This window comes from Lepidochelys olivacea (genome assembly GCF_965140295.1).
Source record: "Lepidochelys olivacea isolate rLepOli2 genome assembly, chromosome: 2".
In the NCBI taxonomy this organism is placed as follows: domain Eukaryota; kingdom Metazoa; phylum Chordata; order Testudines; family Cheloniidae; genus Lepidochelys; species Lepidochelys olivacea.
This window is the reverse complement of record NC_140412.1, coordinates 190,125,543-190,142,836: the sequence shown is the minus strand read 5'-3', so window position 1 is coordinate 190,142,836 and position 17,294 is coordinate 190,125,543. Positions and strand designations below refer to the sequence as shown.

Sequence of the window (17,294 nt, the reverse complement as noted above, 5' to 3'; positions counted from 1 at the left end):
ACTCTATATCTGACCTATCAGTCCTCATCCTCAAAGGAAATCTGCACAACACCCTCAAAAGATGAGACACGGAACTTGAATTCACAACTCAGCTAGACTCTAAAAATCATGGACTCAGATATACTGGTGTTATGACTCATTACAACAATCTGTAACCCACTAACCCTTCCTTGTCCTGTGCTTGTCCTAATTGCCCACGTCATCTTAAATGGTCTCTTTCAACATGTATTTACTCCTAATACTTAACCATCTGCTCCACCTGGTATTTAGCTATGACATTCCAATTACCTTTTTCGGACTGAAGAACTCTGTGTAGTTTGAAAGCTTGTCTTTTTCACCAACAGAAGTTGGTCCAATGATAGATATTACCTCGCTCACCTTGTCTCTCTCATTACAATAACAAACATGCAATCACTGTACTCTGTGTCTTCCTACATAAGTCTATCAACTTTGGGGGGAATTTAATATTTACCTTTCTGAAGATGGTACAGTACTGATATCTCCTCACATAGATTTTTTTAATCAACATCTGGAATGTCTATTAATTAGGAAATCAATTTAAGAATTTCACCAACAAAAGATATTTTACTCTAACAGCTATCTAAGGTGATCCTAAAATTAAAGGACTGAAGAAATATTTACATTTGAGATTTCCTAATGGAACATTAGTTTAAATAGACATTAAAAATATCCACAAGTCTAACTCCAGAATAGATGTATCTATGTAGTTGCCATAGAGACTAATGTAGCGCACACAATATATTAGAGAAAATAATTTCAAGTTCACTGTCTCTTCTACCTCTATAGTGAGAATGGATTTGAAAGGTTTGTGAAATGCAATTGTCTAAAGGGTAATATGTCTGTTTCTTCTGACCAGATTTAGGAATATGAATCTACAGACAAAATGCAGTAGTCCCCACACAGCTCTCAATACTATACTTACGGTCTACTAAGTTAACATGGACAAAGCACAATAGAAAGATGCCTATTCATCTGAGTATGATTTCTATAGTACTGAAATACAGGGTAGAAATCAGGGAAGAATGCATGAAATACACACATTACTTTATATTAGAAGATACACCAAATTCAAATAATACTGAAAAGAATACAAGGAAAACAAAGAAACAAGGACAGGAAGAAAACAGTTTAAAAGACGTATGTGTATGCAAATCAGTTCCTTAGGTACAGGCAGTGATTCAGGCACCATCAGAAAACACACTATTTCCCCCAGCATTACAGATGAACGAATGAAATGCAAGAAAGTCAATCACTTTCTTATATTTTGACTTGACATTGACTTAAGACAAAGGTCACTACTTCTTGTGGTTATACAACCAACAGACCAACTCTGCTCACTTGGACATCCTAACAAGGCTTCTCAGCACAGATGATAGTTGTTCCCTTACCCACAAGGTAAAGACAAAACAAATAACGGACCCCTCTCCTAGCTCACGCTCTTCTCTGTAAGTCTCAGGATGCCTAACACTTATTTATCTGATGGTGAGAGAGTCAGCAGAAAGGACATTTAGAGACAGAAATAAGTTAGTTCTGAGGGAGCATCATCAGGAACGGAATAAAGCTCTTAACCAAATAAATACACCCCTTTGCTCCTTTTGTTCCACATTCCCTCAGCAGAGGTTTTAACCTAACAAACAGCGGGTGAGATCATATAGAGAAGGGCAAGCACAACAAGCTTGTGGCCAAAAACTACTCATATTATTAGGAAGCAACAGCTATTTAGAGACTTGTATTTTGCAATGTGCATTTGATATTTTATATGAGGCCCATGAAGTTACAACAATAAAATGGTTACTTCATACTGTGTTCTTGACTATTACCCCACGCAGTCTCTAGCCTCTTCTTTCTAGAAAAGATCCCTGAAAAGGGTGCAGTTGGGCCAACTCCAAGAGAAAGTGATATCTTGAAAGATTTTAGATTCCAAAGAATCAAGCTTAACATTAGGTCATGGCAGAGCAACTGTGCTAGTCTCTTGATGTGGTCCATGTTGTCACGACAATGGACAGAAGTCAGATGCTCAGTGACTTGTCATTGTTAGCCAAGAGGCCCTGTTAACATGACTACAGAACTGGAAGAGGAAGATTTAAGATAGTTCCCTCCATTCCTCTGAGAGAGATCTCAAACCCCTTCTCTCAGAAGGTTTTCAACTGTGCAATCTCTTTATGTTCTGCCTTGTCAGACACCTTATTCCATGTATGTGCGAGACTGCTGGGTGAGATCAAGTAGTGCTACATGATACAAGATTAACAACATTCTGATAATATTCAACTCTATGTCTCTATCAATCTGACTAGAGAAGGCATGAAAAGCAATTGAAAGACCTTTGCTTAATTGCTAAAAGGAAACAAAGAGCTTGTTTGCATTTTTGGAGTCTTTGTTATATAAGGAATAGTGTGTCACAGAACTGTAATATCTCTTTCATGGTGTGCTGCATTCCATTATGAAGACTGAAATTTCTTAAAGTGCTCAGACTCTACAATGAGTGCCAAAAAATACACCCATTTAATAAACTTTATATATTGGTTTTATTTATTTTAAAGCTGGAAGGAGAAGACATCATCAAGCAAAAACAAAGGGTCTTGTTTAAGCGATAAAGAATTTGAAGGACCAGTGGTCTGGTAGGTTACGACAAATCCTATATTCCTCTGTTTACCTCCACATTAGGGAGAGAATGAAATTTTAAAAACAAGCTTGCCTTCTGAGCATGTTCCCAAAGTGCCTTTTAAATTTACCAGGTAATAGAAACTGATATGTAACAGCTAAAAGTCAGGCAGGCAAGGAACAACTGGAAACATTAAAATTGTGAATATTTGACTACTATATACAATCTAGCAAGCAGCACTATTTCAATAATTCTCTGCAACAGAGTGCTTCCTATTAACATTCTGCTAATCTACTGCCCAATTAAAAAAAAAATCAACCCACAGACTTCTATCATCATAACAACTCTGCTTATGTAATGCTCTAATTTATTTCTATTCTTGTTCTCAAAAGAAATAAAAAATGCAAAATTATTCTGTGCCTTATGCTATGTCCACACACAACCAAAACTGCTTAGACAACACAATGAGGTCTCACATCCTTAATCTTTTATGTTCTTATGTTTAATTGCATCTCCAACGATTTCTTGCGAGTCAGCCAGCTAATTAACATCTTAGTTATCTGCCTTTGGAAAACTGGATTCAAATTTGACTCAGTTCACATGAGATATACACGGTGCTATAAACTTAATCTGAAACACATGAACCATCTAACAATTTAACAAAATGGGCAACATTCCCTCAGGAGAAGCTAGTAGAAGTAAAAGCTAATGATGATCAGAACTGAAGTGCACCAGTATAAATTGTCATGGTGACAAATGCAGATATGCTTATTCCATGATTTAAATCGCATTAATAACTATAGCATGGTGCAACAGAATTTTTTTCCTCAAATGGAGGCAGGTTGGATGACTTTGAAAAAAATGTCAGGCATATTTCTAGGGTTTGTAAAGGACTCATCACCCTCAAAATAAAGAAAAAAATATTTTAAAAAATACAGAAAAGAAAATGTCATAGGTTGCCACAAAGCTTTTCTCTTTGAACTTACATAAGAGTATGTGTAAATTCAGGGAGACATGAAGATAAAGCAGTAACTTAAGATTTATTTTGGTTTGAAGTTAGTTTTTTTAGGGAGTGCTTTTCTTGTAAGTTAAATCTACAAACTGATTTTCCATAGCATATTTTTAAATTAAGTTTTGTAACAAGATTTGTAATTAACACTACATATCTGAAGATCTGTTTTAACTGTACTTGTACCTGGGAAACATCAGTATTATTACTTAAGTACACGTTTTTGGAAACAGTATAGTTTGTGGTGTTTGCGCTAAGATTTTTGTCTTCAAATTTTGTCTTCAATAATTAAAACATAAACAACTTGTCCTTTAAACAGATATGTTACACTAGAAGTCATTTATTCAACAACCTATTCCAGGTGCATGACAGGGCTTTAGGTTTACATTCAGTCCAGTGAGAGAACTGTGGATAAGTGGAGCCATTCTCGATGGATCGTGGGCCAGATGCTCAGGAGACATAAAATGGACTTCAATAGGCTTATGCCAGTTTACACAAGCTGAGGATTTGTCTCTGCAGGTCTCACAAATGACTCTCCATACATTACAAAAATACTTTTTGATAAGTAATATAGCAAAGCCTTGTTATTACATCATTCTTCCATATATTCAAATGTGACTATATATTCATATGACATTATACTTGGAAAAAACATATGGAAGTTAGTTTTTAGTGTTGCTAGTGTTACTATACTGCAATTGGACAAGACTGTTGCTAGTGAAGCCCTCCTGCTTGCTTGTTCATATTAAGTGCGACACGTCATTTGCACCACCTGGTGCTCTATGATAAAGTGAAATCCCAAAGCAACAGAGAAAGAAAGAGAGCAGCAAATACACATTCCCCCACCAAGCCCCGCCCCCAAATTTTTGTTAAGATGAAATTAAGGTTTCAGGCAAATATTACTGGTTTACATTAGCGTTTAAATTAAAAAAAAATCAAACTTTGGAAATCTGGAAAGATGAAACACTGAAGTCGCACTTATCCAAAATAGTACCCAAACTGCTTAACTCTGTCCCCATAGAGATACCAGCCTACCACCTACCTGAGCAAATTATACAGATTTATTTACATAAATTGGTTTAGTAACTAATTTAGTTAAATACATGTAATTCCCTTGTGTAGACACTCGTTCTTATTTAAGCATCATATTGAGCTAACTTAAGTCCACTTAAGCTAAATCAATATAAAACCAATTTATCTAAATTAGTAAAATTTTCTCCTGTAGATAATGCCTATATAAGCAAGCAGCATTCCCACCCTGCTCTTAACTCAATATAATGTCCAAACTAAGTGCCTTTTTTCGAGTTTTCCTTTATTGAGAAGTTAAACAACAACATAAATCTCAGTCTCAGCTTCTCCCCAAGCATGGCCAGGTGTAGGATTTCTCACTGTAAACCACACTGGCACTCCGCCAAGTCCCCTATTACCTAAGAAAGAGACTCATCTGATTTATATTCTGGGTTAGAGCAAGTGGGACCTATCTGACTTGTCTGACAGGATCAGACAGAAGAGAATAGTTTTACATCTTTATGCAGAATCCTTAAATGTGACATTGTTTCAAAGATTATCCATTTCTTAAGGAAAGCAACCAAGTATAAATGGCATTACTCTCTAACTTTAAAATTTGCACCAAGAAAAACATTTCAAAATAATACATGCTTTGAATATCAAAATTATGAATTTCTATCTGGAAAATAAGAAATTTAAGAATGTATAGTCCTGCAAAACCCAAACTTACTTTCTCACTGTATAAAGTACAAAAAAAATCTTTCCAATTCATACATTCAAAGATATATTTTGGTTTGTTATTTTAAAAAAATGGTCATTCATTTACTGCATATTCAGTAAAATCCAGTCAGGTAAGGAAATGAAGCTATTTTTCTTGCGGTTTCCAAATTCCACATGTAATAAAACCCCCAACCCCTTGTCTGTTGTAATCATCATACAGAGCAAATCTGTAGAAGTTTAGAAGCTGAGACACCCTCTTGAAAAAACAGACAAGGATTCAGAAATTAATCTGAAAGAGAAATTCAAGAGTAAAGGTATTGATTCCTACACTGTAGGAATTAGCAAGGCTAGTAGCTTCAGAAAGACTTCAGAACTTATCTTTTCATGTAAACGTTCATCATAACACAACAGCTCTGAATTTGACACACAATGAAAATCATTTGAGAGACTGTTTATGTCTGTTATGGCATGTGAAGGCTGAATTCTTTGGCTGCCCATCATTAGTCATAAATAGGTGTTCAAGCAGGTTAACACAAAGGAAAAGATATGCCTATTTATAGATCCACAGGAAATTCAGAGTGTTCTGCAACTCCTGCTTCTAATACAGTTCACAAAGTCTTTTCTCACGTTAAAGGTAAAAAGAAGTTGAAAGGCAAGGCCTGAAACTTTTATCGCATATGAAAACTGGTTGGGAGGAAAGCCTTTCAGAACTCCTCAGACAATGAAGTGAGGCAACCTCAGAAATAAAGACCAGCTTTTGTAATGTAAATGAGGTAACCTCAGACCATGCCTACACTACAAACTTTGGTTGATGCAAGTTACTTCATCTTCTACCACCAAAGTTTGTATATTGCTCAAGCATATGAATACTTGTGGCTGCTTGCATCAGAGCTGTGTACAATCACATGGGGTGCTCGTGTCAATACAAAGTGCAGTATACCATAAGTAAATATTTCAAGTGCCACATGCCACCATCCAGTGCAATGCCTTTTGGGAAATTTTCACCTGTTGTGGAGTAGAAATGACTCATCCAAGGATTTCTGAGACCTAGGAGGTGAAGTGCACAGCACACAACTTTCTCCATCCCAAAACGCCATCCGTATCCCATAATTTTCATGCGTTTTTAAAAAAAAATCCCACAAACTCGTGTGGCACTTGTTGCTGTCCACCATCTCTGACAGACGCATGGAGCCTGCAGAGCTCTGCACTATTCTCATGAACACTGCACATACAGGACACATAATTATTCTGTACGGACAGACCCACAGGAAGTACCACAACAATGGGGGACTTGATGGTTTCTTTTAGGACAGTTTGTTAAGGGATGTAGCAAAAAACAATTCAAAGTTATTGATGTTCATGGAGCAGCTGCAGGTGATGGAGCACTGCTTCTGGGCCCGAGAAATGAGCACTGACTGCTGGGATCATATCATAACGCAGGTTTGGGATGATCAGTGGCTGCAGAACTTTCAGATGCGAAAGGCCACATTCCTGGATCTGAGTGATGAGTTTGCCCCAGCTCTCCAGAACAAGGACACCAGAATGAGAGTTGCATTGACAGTGGAGAAGCGACTCGTGATCACACTAAGGAAACTTGCAATTCCAGATTGCTACTGGTCAGTGGGAAATCGTTTTGGAGTTGGAAAATCTACAGTGGGGACCATTGCCAAGGAAATAGAGCCATGAATCATTTCCTGCTACTGAAGACTGTGACACTTGGCAACGTGCAGGACATAGTGCATGGATTTGCAGCAATGGGGTTCCCAAACTGTGGTGAGGCAATAGACAGCATGCATATTCCTATTTTGACACCAGCCCACCCTGACACAGAGTACAGAAAAAGACTATTTTTCTAAGGTTATGCAAGCACTGGTGGATCAATTAGCACACTTCAGTGTTATCAACATGGACTGATCAGAGAAGATGCATGTGACACTCACATTTTTAAGAACTCAGGACTGTTCAGAGAGCTACAAGCAGGGAACAGTCTTTCCCAGTTGGTGAATTACCACTGGTGATACTGAAATGCCAATATTGACCGAGCCTGCCCCTTGCTCCCCTGGCTAATGAAGCCATACACCAGCCACTAGATAGCTCCGAAATTCAACTACCAGCTCAGCAAGTGCAGAATGACTTTTGGTAGATTGAAGAGATGGTGGTGGTGTTTACTCACTAGACTGGATCTCAGTGAGAAAAATATTGTTATGGTTATAGCTCCCTGTTGTGTCCTGCACAATATCTGAGAGACAAAGGAGTACAAGCTGTCACAAGGATGAAGGGCGAAGGTGGAAAGCTGTCTCCTGAGTTTGAACAGCCAGGCACGAAGGCCATTAATAGAGCCCAGTGTGGAGCTATGTAGTTGCCAGAGGCTTTGAAAGAGCACTTTAACAGTCAGCAACAGTAGTGTTCTCTATTGGTGTGTTCTCTGGGCCTGAAATTTTGGGTGCAGCTAAGAACTGAACAGCACTTGCCATACATTTATAAATATGACTGGGTGTGCTCCTGAGCCTATGAATTACAGTAGAACCCCAGAGTTATGAAGACTAGAGTTACAAACTTATCGGTCAACTATACACCTCATTTGGAACCATAAGTACGCAATCAGGCAGCAGCAAAGACAACAACAAAAAAGCAAATACAGTACAGTACTGTGTTAAACATCAATTACTAAAAAAAAATACAGGGAAAGTTTAACAAAGATTTTGACAAGGTAAGGAAACTGTTTCTATGCTGGTTTCATTTAAATTAAGAGGTAAAAAAACAGCATTTTTCTTCTGCATAGTAAAGCTTCAAAGCTGTATTAAGTCACTGTTCAGTTGTAAACTCTTGAAAGAACAACCATAATGTTTTGTTCAGTTATGAACATTTCAGATTTACGGACAACCTTCATTCCCAAGCTGCTCGTAACTCGGGGATTGTACTGTATTGCAAATCTTTCCTTACCTGCATCCCTCTCATTTTCTGGAACCGTGCTATTGTGTCACTGATGGTATAGACACGAACATGGCCCATGTGCAGCTTTCCAGAAGGGTATGGGAACATTGAAAGTACGTAGAACTTTTGTCTTGATTTCTAGGAAGAATAAAAAAAAGTTAAACCCAAGTAGGTTAGCATTTAATTTTGAAAAAAAAAAATATCAATATGCACTTTATAAGCTACAGTCTCTAAAACTCCTATTAAGCAAAACAAAGTCATGTTACAGCAGGGCAAAAATAGGGTTTGAATCAAAAATATCCAAGTTAAGTTTGCTGGTGTTATAAACTGGCAGGTCTCCAAACTTCAATTGGGTTGTATCAATTTATATTAACAGAGAATTTGGAACCTACTGTTTCATCTCAGAAGTTAACTGCAAACATTCACGGGGATTTTGTGTATACCTGTTTTTACAAAAGATTATTTTACAAGATAACAAAAGGGGGGGGAATATATGGCTGTTCATTTAAAATTGTAATTTGTGCTATATTTTAAAATGGTCAAGTCAAAACTGCCCCGGATTTTAGGTTTCATAAAAATCCAAACCTATAGTAACAGAAGTGTTTTAATTTTTTTTTAAACAGTTTTTAAAAGCAAATGAACATTCCTCTAGAGTGTCTACAACCCAATTACTAAAGCACTGAGCTACTGCATGAGAAAGTGAAAAGATAAGGTGACTAAAAACTGACTACAAACTAAAGTGAAATTGATTGCTATATTCCTTCTGCAAAAGCTAAAAATACAAAAAGGCAGCCTAAATAGTGAACAGTGGGTGAAAATACTTAAATTCTAAAATTTTTAATAAAGTAATATTTGTATCATTATGATTTTTTATTTGTAACTTTAATCTTCCCTATAAATTGTTCACAATCTTATTTTGGTCACTATACAGATGATTATATCCACTGCTCAACAATTTGCATGCTGGTCCATTATTCTTTACATGCTGGTGTTACAAAAATACTATGATAGCTTTTAAAAAATAGAGTAGAATCTCGGAGTTACAAACACCTCGGGAATGAGGTTGTTCATAAGTCTGAAATATTTGTCACTCTGAACAAAATGTTATGGTTGTTCTTTCAAAAGTTTTTAACTTAACAGTGACTTAATACAGCTTTGAAACTTTACTATGCAGAAGAAAAACGCTGTTTTCCCTTTTTTATAGTAGTTTATGTTTAACATAGTACTGTACTACATTTGCCTTTGGGGTGGGGGGGGTAGGGGTGTCTCTGCTGCTGCCTAATTGCATACTTCCAGTTCCAAATGAGGTGTATGGTGGACCGGTCAGTTTGTAACTCTGATGTTCACAACTCTGAGGTTCTATTGTACTATGAATATTACTTTGTATTCCTACTTAATAAACACTTTCTTCTAAAAATATTTTCCCCTACAGATTTTCCTTTTTGTTTCTCCAGTAAACAGCAAAACTAAAGAGAATCAAAATGGTTTACTGGGGTAGTAGAGAACTAGCACCTTAACACTGGATTTTATTAAATGTCACATTAACACCAGGAATGGAACAAAAATATTAAAAAATAATCCTATGAGTTTTGCATATTTATGTATGCTTTCTAGATTGTGGTCTCATACTAAAAAGGTATGCATTTAAACCAATTCTTTCCCTGGCACGCACATGCAATTCTCATCTTATTTTCCTTCTCCATGCAAGTCAGGTCACCTCTCTATCTTTGTGACAATATAATGACTTCTATTTTCTGCCCGAGGAAGGACAGGTACGGGGAAAAAGAGAAGCAAATGAGAAGGAAGAATGAGATTTTATAGGTATGTGACTGAACATAGATAAGAGTGAAAAAGAAACATGGAATTGTATTAGAGACAGAGTATATACTAAAACTGTTTTTCAAAGATCTTCACAGTGTGGGGAGGATATTTTTTTTTTTTAAGACATTCATTGTTTCTGGAATGCTTTCAATTTTAGAAAAACAAGCTTCCCTAAATATAAATGTATCATGCCACATTAGTGGGACAACAGATTTAGCAGTTGGTCAGTGAAGCCAAACTGCCGTTTGAAAACTGATTCCTTACAAAGTTTACAACCTCAAAGGGCTTTTTTCATTTTTTGTTAATTTTTTTTTAAGAATTCAGAAGAAAATTATTTACTTTAAAAATGGCTCCCTCATCGGTGAGACCCGCAGGTACTTCCCAATCACAGAGCTATGGAAAATAGGATCTTAGCTTTACATCACCGAAACCATTCTGCTCACAATCTAGGATTCGCAAAAAGAAAAGGAGTACTTGTGGCACCTTAGAGACTAACCAATTTATCTGAGCATGAGCTTTCGTGAGCTACAGCTCACTTCATCGGATGCATACCATGGTAGCGTACCGTAGCTCACGAAAGCTCATGCTCAAATAAATTGGTTAGTCTCTAAGGTGCCACAAGTACTCCTTTTCTTTTTGAGAATACAGACTAACACGGCTGTTACTCTGAAATCTAGGATTGGTTCTTACCAGTAGTTTTTTTCATGCTTTGTCCAAACCAGTTTAAAAAAAAAATCTCAAACAATGGAAGTTTCCGCCCTTTCCTTTGGGAGACTATTTCACGGCAGAATAGATACTACTTGTAAGAAAACCTCTCTCACAGTCAGCCTAAAATATAACTCATTTGATTTTACCTTGTATTAGTACCACCCTAAGCAATTGCTCTCTCTGTTTAGCGCTGTTCTACACTGAAAACTTACATTGACATAGCTACATCTCTCGGTGTGAAAATTCCACACCCGAGTGACACAACTATGCAGACCTAACCCCTGGCGTAGACAGCACTAGATCGACAATTCTTCTGTCAACCTAGCTACTGCCTCTCAGGGAGGTGGATTAACTACAGTGACAACAGAATTGCTCCCTTCACTGTAGCAAGTGTCTACACTGAAGCACTACTGTGGCGTTTTAAGCATAGACATATGCTTAGTGTTTGCGATCTTCTAACTGTTGCATTCAGTTACCATAGTCACCTTTCAGCCCCAATCCAGCAACACTTATACATGCACATGCCCACACCTTTATGTATGTGAGTAGTCCCAGTGAAATTAACAGAACTACTTGTGTATATAAAATTAAGCACGTTGTAGGAATTACAAGAATCAAGGCCTTAGTCATCATTTTACCAGTGTGTAGATATTTAAGTCCTAACCTAGAAATCCGATCACCATGGATGAACCTCCTGTACCTCAGTAGAGTCCCTCTAAAGTCAATGAAAGTCCCATTTGTGTGGGAGGACTCCTACACTTATGTTCTCGGATTATAGCATCGAGCCTTAGTTTTTAATCTTTCCTTATACAAATTCTCCAAAACCTGTAATTACTTTTGTTGCTTTTCTCAGATTTTCCTCCACTTTATTGGCATCTTTATGATACTGAGAAGTTCCCCCCACCCCCCAAAAAAAAAAAAATCTAAAGGGGCTTTTTTGATCATTGTGTGAATTACAAGCTACACGACTCTCTGTTCACAATCACCTCTTATTCTCATTAGCTTTACTACTTTACAGATATCACTCACCGCTCCTCTGTAAAACTAATCCTAGAAGTGATGAAAAACTAACTTCATAAAGCCTAGAATGATTGAAATAAATCTGAACATGAATAGTCTGAATACACATATTTAGACTTATAGAATGAGTAACTATTTTTTTTAGAAGTTGGGGAAAGAGATTTGTTGTACGAATCACCAAATTTATTGCATTTCCTTGTCCATAACCAGGAAAGCTGTGTTCTCAATGGTCATTTTAAGACATCCGGTTTTCTTTTGAGAGTGGTCTATTGGTATTTATCTGTTGGTATGCTATTGCTTCCACTATACCGCACCACAGAAAGTTTTTATTGCTACTAGCATGAAAGTAATATTTAAAAAAAAACCAAACAAATATTTTCGTTTTACTGCCAGTGACTATTTTATTTAGAAGAAAACTATTAAAATGGAGCCATACGTTTAAAAATTATTTTGTCTGTTGTTAACCATATTGTGTCCTGATTCACTTTTCTTATTATAACTTTTTCAAATAGTACATTACAGGATATATTTTTGCTAAGTAGGGGATAACACTGTTTAAAACATCTATATTAAGTACTCCAGACTGATGCTCTCAAAAATATTTCACCTTGAGAAAAAAAAATCAAATATTAATTTTTCAAGTTTTTCAAAATGCTTACATCTGTTTCTGAAGTTTTGCAAAACTGTTCCTTCATTCTTGGAAGCCACCACTTCTCAACTTTCTTTCTTGTTTCCAATCCATAGTCTCTTTCCCACTTCCCCGTCTCACTGTAAATAGATCTGATCCATCCTGGAATCAATCTCCTTTGCCATTTAATTAAGTCATTTAGCTGCCTTTTCAGACATGAAGAACAAACTCCAAATCTCTGCCAAGCAGACTGCATTTTTTAGGATACAATGGCTGTTCTGAAAAATACAAAAACATAACTTTTAATCTAAGGTCAAGCAATGAGTACTACAGTGGAAATGTGTATGACAATTCTGTTGTAATGAAACATACTTTAAGCACAGTTTAAACAATATTTGTTTATTTCGGATTGTACTTGCATTCTATTTCTAGTGTGGGTTGTTAAAGCACTTAACTTTAAAGAACTGGTTCTGGCCCTAGGAGGGGCACCAACATGAAACTAGTTTGGCAGTATTAGATTATTTCTTAAAGGGATGAAATCATTCTACAATCTCCCAGAAAATGAATATCAACCCCCCTGACATTACAGACATTTGAACTGACACAATTTGAAAAAGAAAAGGAGTACTTGTGGCACCTTAGAGACTAACCAATTTATTTGAGCATGAGCTTTCGTGAGCTACAGCTCACTAAATTGGTTAGTCTCTAAGGTGCCACAAGTACTCCTTTTCTTTTTGCGAATACAGACTAACACGGCTGTTACTCTGAAATTTGAAAAAGGTTATTAAAATTTTTTAATAGCTATTTGGAGTGAGGGAAGGTGGGAGTTATCTCAAATATAGTCAATTAGTTTGTAACTGCTGAAAAATCAGGGGGTGGACTATGGTCACTAGATTTCAGATTGACATTCTCTAGTTACTCCCCTGAACAGGATTAGATGCAAAACTCACTATTAAACTCTTCAGTTTCGGATGTGGTTCAACAAGTCAAGACAAAGATGATAATGATGAGCCCCAATTCTCTCAAACAATGGGCAAGTTATGGAAACTTCTCTTCACACACTTTCGGGGGTCTCAATCTGGTTATCACAAAAAGAAGTCAGAGATGGTAAAGACCTATTAGTCCATCTCTCTAACAATGCAGGATTGTTCCCAATAGCACTGTTGCTAGTGCTAGCAGCTTTTCCTACTTCTATTAGGAGAATATTACACAGCCTTAAAAAAATACATTTAAAAAAAGCACCTCACTGGCAGGAAGATCTTCCTGAGATTATCCTAAATTTCCCTTTTTAATCTCATCCCATTGCTCCTGCTAATATCCCCTGCAGCATGCCAATTCTTCTCCATCCTTAGACCAAGTCTTCCTTTGAAAGTTGTAGTGGTATAACATTTCAGTTAGAAGTTTAATTTTTTTATATAGAAAATGGCTAGGGAGCACTGGACTCAAGAGATCTGGGTTCTCCTGACCTTCTGGATGACTTTGGGCATGTCATTTCACCTTCCCATGCCTCAGTTTCCCCATCTATAAAATGGATAGAATGATACTGACTTCCTTTGTAAAGCACTATATATAAGAGCCAGGTGGTATATTACCACCACCTCATTCCATGATGTGAGGTCTCTAACTATGCAGCTCAAAACTATATAGGCCATTTTGCTGATCTGTTGCATTGCAAACTATTTTCTCCTCTCATCCCCATGGGTGGTCTTCTTTAGCATTACTGCTTCACAAATTTCTTCCTCTTACTGAACCTAGTGTAGTTGAATCCTTCAATCAAAAGAGACAAACCATTTGTGGGGAATGGAATCAAGACCCTGAAAGATTTAACTTACAGTGGGGTCTCTAAGTCGTTCATTGGACTAAAAACATAAGTTCCCTCCAACTGAATAACTTTATTGCAGTGTTATACAAATAATAATGATTAATAAATCATTGAAAGTCATTTTCTCTTTATTCAATTCTGAACAAAAAAGGATAAAACCTTGTGAAGCCACTCTTCGTGTTCTGCGCTGATGTGAGAGAGCACATTGTACTGAGTGAGCAGCTTGGGAGAGAGGAGTTAGCTACACAGCAGTGCTTGTCACCAGAGTGGTGATGGAAGTGTTGTGGTATGCTTTAGAGAGGAAGTAGTTATAGGAGGTTCTGCGTTAGGATGTGGCTTGGACATGCTTAGGGTGGTAGTTAAGGGGGTTCTAAGGTAGGGTTGGGGGTTCTAGGTTACAGATGGGGGTTCTGGGATGGGGATGCTTTGGGGAGGTATAGTTATGGGGATTCTAGGTTGGGGTAGGAGTTCTGGGAGGAGGACACTTTGCAGGATAGTTATGGGAGGTCTAGGCTAGGAGATGCTTTATAAAGGAATAGTTATAGAGGTTCTAGGTTGGGGTGGCAGTGCTGACATTGGAGGATGCTTTGGGGAAGGGGGAAGTTATCGGGGGGGGGTCTAGGTTAAGGAAGGAATAGTTATGCAGGTTTTAGGTTGGGGTGGCAGTGCTGGGGTTAGAATCATAGAATATCAGGGTTGGAAGGGACCTCAGGAGGTCATCTAGTCCAACCCCCTGCTCAAAGCAGGACCAATCCCCAATTTTTGCCCCAGATCCCTAAATGGCTCCCTCAAAGATTGAACTCACAACCCTGGGTTTAGCAGGCCAATGCTCAAACTACTGAGCTGCTTTGGGGAGGGAGTACTTATGGGGGGGTCTAGGTTAGGGGTGAGGGTGCTTTGGGCAAAGAGTTGTTGGGATAAAGGCTGCTTGGTGCAGGAGGAGTACTCGCTGCACAGTGCTAGACAGGGAGTTGCTACAGGCTGGGCGATGGTTTCGCCAGGAAGTCATTATGGGGAGAGCTGGGGGCTCAGGGACGGTTGGGGCCGTTACGGGGAAGGTCGCGTGGGGGCGGTATGAACTCGGGGCCGTTATGCCGATGCCGAAAGAGGGGGTCGTCGCGAGCCACGCCTGTGCGCACGGGTGAGAGAGAGAGAGGATCGTGTTACCTGCGCGCGAGCCCCGGCGGCCAGCGTGCACCCCCCTCACGCGCTCCGGCTGGCTTCCGCTTTCACACTGGGCGCCGCCATGTTTTTACCGCCTCCAACGCAGATACCGCCCCCACCCCCGCAGCTCGCCCCGCCCCCCCCAGAGGAGGCGGACCGCAGGGTGGGGCCATGAGGGAGGGGCGGGGTTCTGGGGTCCCCTCTGGCCCTGAGGCGGCACGGGCTGGGGGCTTGGGTGCCCATGTGGCCTCTCCAGCCAACCGCATCCAGCGGCAGGGCCCCGCCAGGTGCAGGCTCGCGCCAAGCCGTGGGGAAGGCCACGCGGCAGTCAGGACTCGGAGCCCCCTGCTGTGCGCCGGCCGCTGATCCCCTGGGCGCGCCGGGGGTGCGTTTTGCTGCCTGGCCCCCGCTGCTGCCCTCGCTGGGCAGTCGCGCCCCACCCCCAGCTAATGCCGCGTAGGAACCTGCCACCTGAGCCGCCTCACCGGCTGCCCCGGGCGGGAAGCTCCGTGCCGGCAGGTCGCTCCGTGGGCGTAACTCTAGAGACGCTGAGCCCCTGCAGAACCAGGCTTGCCTCCGTGCGACTAGAGCCTGGGGTGTTTGTTGTTCTCCCCACCGGGGGAAACCCCCTCGTCTCGCATCACACGGGCCACTGGGGTGTGGGACTGGAACAAAAAATGTCTCACAAGACAGGCCCTCAGCCAGCTGCCTTTGGTGTTTAATGGTCAAACCCAACTACTAAAAAAACCCTCTGCTCCTTATTTTGTACTTGTATTTATTTTCTAAAAATAAATGCTGGGGCCTCATAGTGCCCAGGTGGACGGTGGAGAAAGCAAAGCCCTGCTCCCAGCGCTCTTTTACCCATGCAGGGGCAGAATGCTTAAATAAAATAAGATCCAGCCTCAGCCTTCACCCAAAACTTTACCCACAAAGGCCTTGTCTACACTGGCAAGTTACTGCGCAGTAAAGCAGCTTTCTGCGGTGTAACTCCCAAGGTGTACACGCTGCCAAGCCACTTACAGTGAAGAAACTCCTCAGTTGCAGCATTGCAAAAAGAACCCACCTTGACGAGAGTCGTCAGCCTTGAAGCGCAGAGGCTCCAGCGCTGTACTGGCAGTGTAAACACGTAGCAGCGTAGAAAGCAATCAATTGGCCTTCCCCTTTCAAAGTTGGCTAGATGTTTTTAATCCAAAATCTAGTTGTGAGAGAGAGGGCACTTTCCTGCAGTAGCTTTGGGCGCTCTTACTGAATTAAGTTTAAATAGCTGTGGAGTCCGTTGTCGGATAAATGCAAAGTTCATGTATTAATGTGGAATTGTACACAGCTTCTCTCAAGGAGCTATGTGGCCAAAGTAAATCCTGGGAAGTGTTATGAGCATCAAAGGACTATTTGAAAGACTGTGCCAGACAAGAATGAATTTTTGAGACAAAGAGAAGCAGGTTTCCTATGAAATAGCTGGGATGAGGTAAATGCAAATTTCCACTTCTTGACCCAGCTTCTGAAGGAGAGAACCATTGTCTGGCTGATTATTCAGTCTCTGGATATCAAAAACCCCAGCTGTATAATGGAAAGGCTAACATACACATAGAACTCCTTGTTCTGAGCAAAAGCTGCTATGAACTTATGACCACAGAAAAACCCCTTGGTAGGGTTTGAAGGACTGAATCCTACCAGAGCCCAAGATTGGAGCTGGGCTGATCTCTAGTAAGCTTATTAGTATGTGGTGTATATTCTTTTATTGTTTTTAATATGTTGGTGCCATAATACTTTTTACCTTAGGAACAATGCTGAATAAAGCAGCTTTATGTATAGTTTAACAAATGATACAGAAAACAAG

At 39.5% G+C, this 17,294-nt stretch overlaps 1 protein-coding gene across 2 annotated transcripts in view; it reads right to left on the bottom strand.

Annotated features, from left to right (window-relative positions):
- LARS2 (leucyl-tRNA synthetase 2, mitochondrial) overlaps positions 1 to 15,557 on the bottom strand; it is a 107,858-nt gene extending 92,301 nt beyond the window's left edge. The window contains exons 1-4 of one of the 2 annotated variants that reach the window (XM_084621300.1): positions 15,461 to 15,557; positions 13,422 to 13,549; positions 12,503 to 12,749; positions 8,304 to 8,432 (exon numbers count right to left, since the gene is read on the bottom strand). In XM_084621300.1, coding sequence (XP_084477426.1) covers positions 8,304 to 8,432; positions 12,503 to 12,727 — 354 coding nt within the window. In that variant the 5' untranslated portion in view covers positions 12,728 to 12,749; positions 13,422 to 13,549; positions 15,461 to 15,557. The remainder of the gene's footprint in view (positions 1 to 8,303; positions 8,433 to 12,502; positions 12,750 to 13,421; positions 13,550 to 15,460) is intronic. The other variant, XM_084621299.1, reaches the window with a different exon arrangement.
- Positions 15,558 to 17,294: the final 1,737 nt, after the last annotated feature.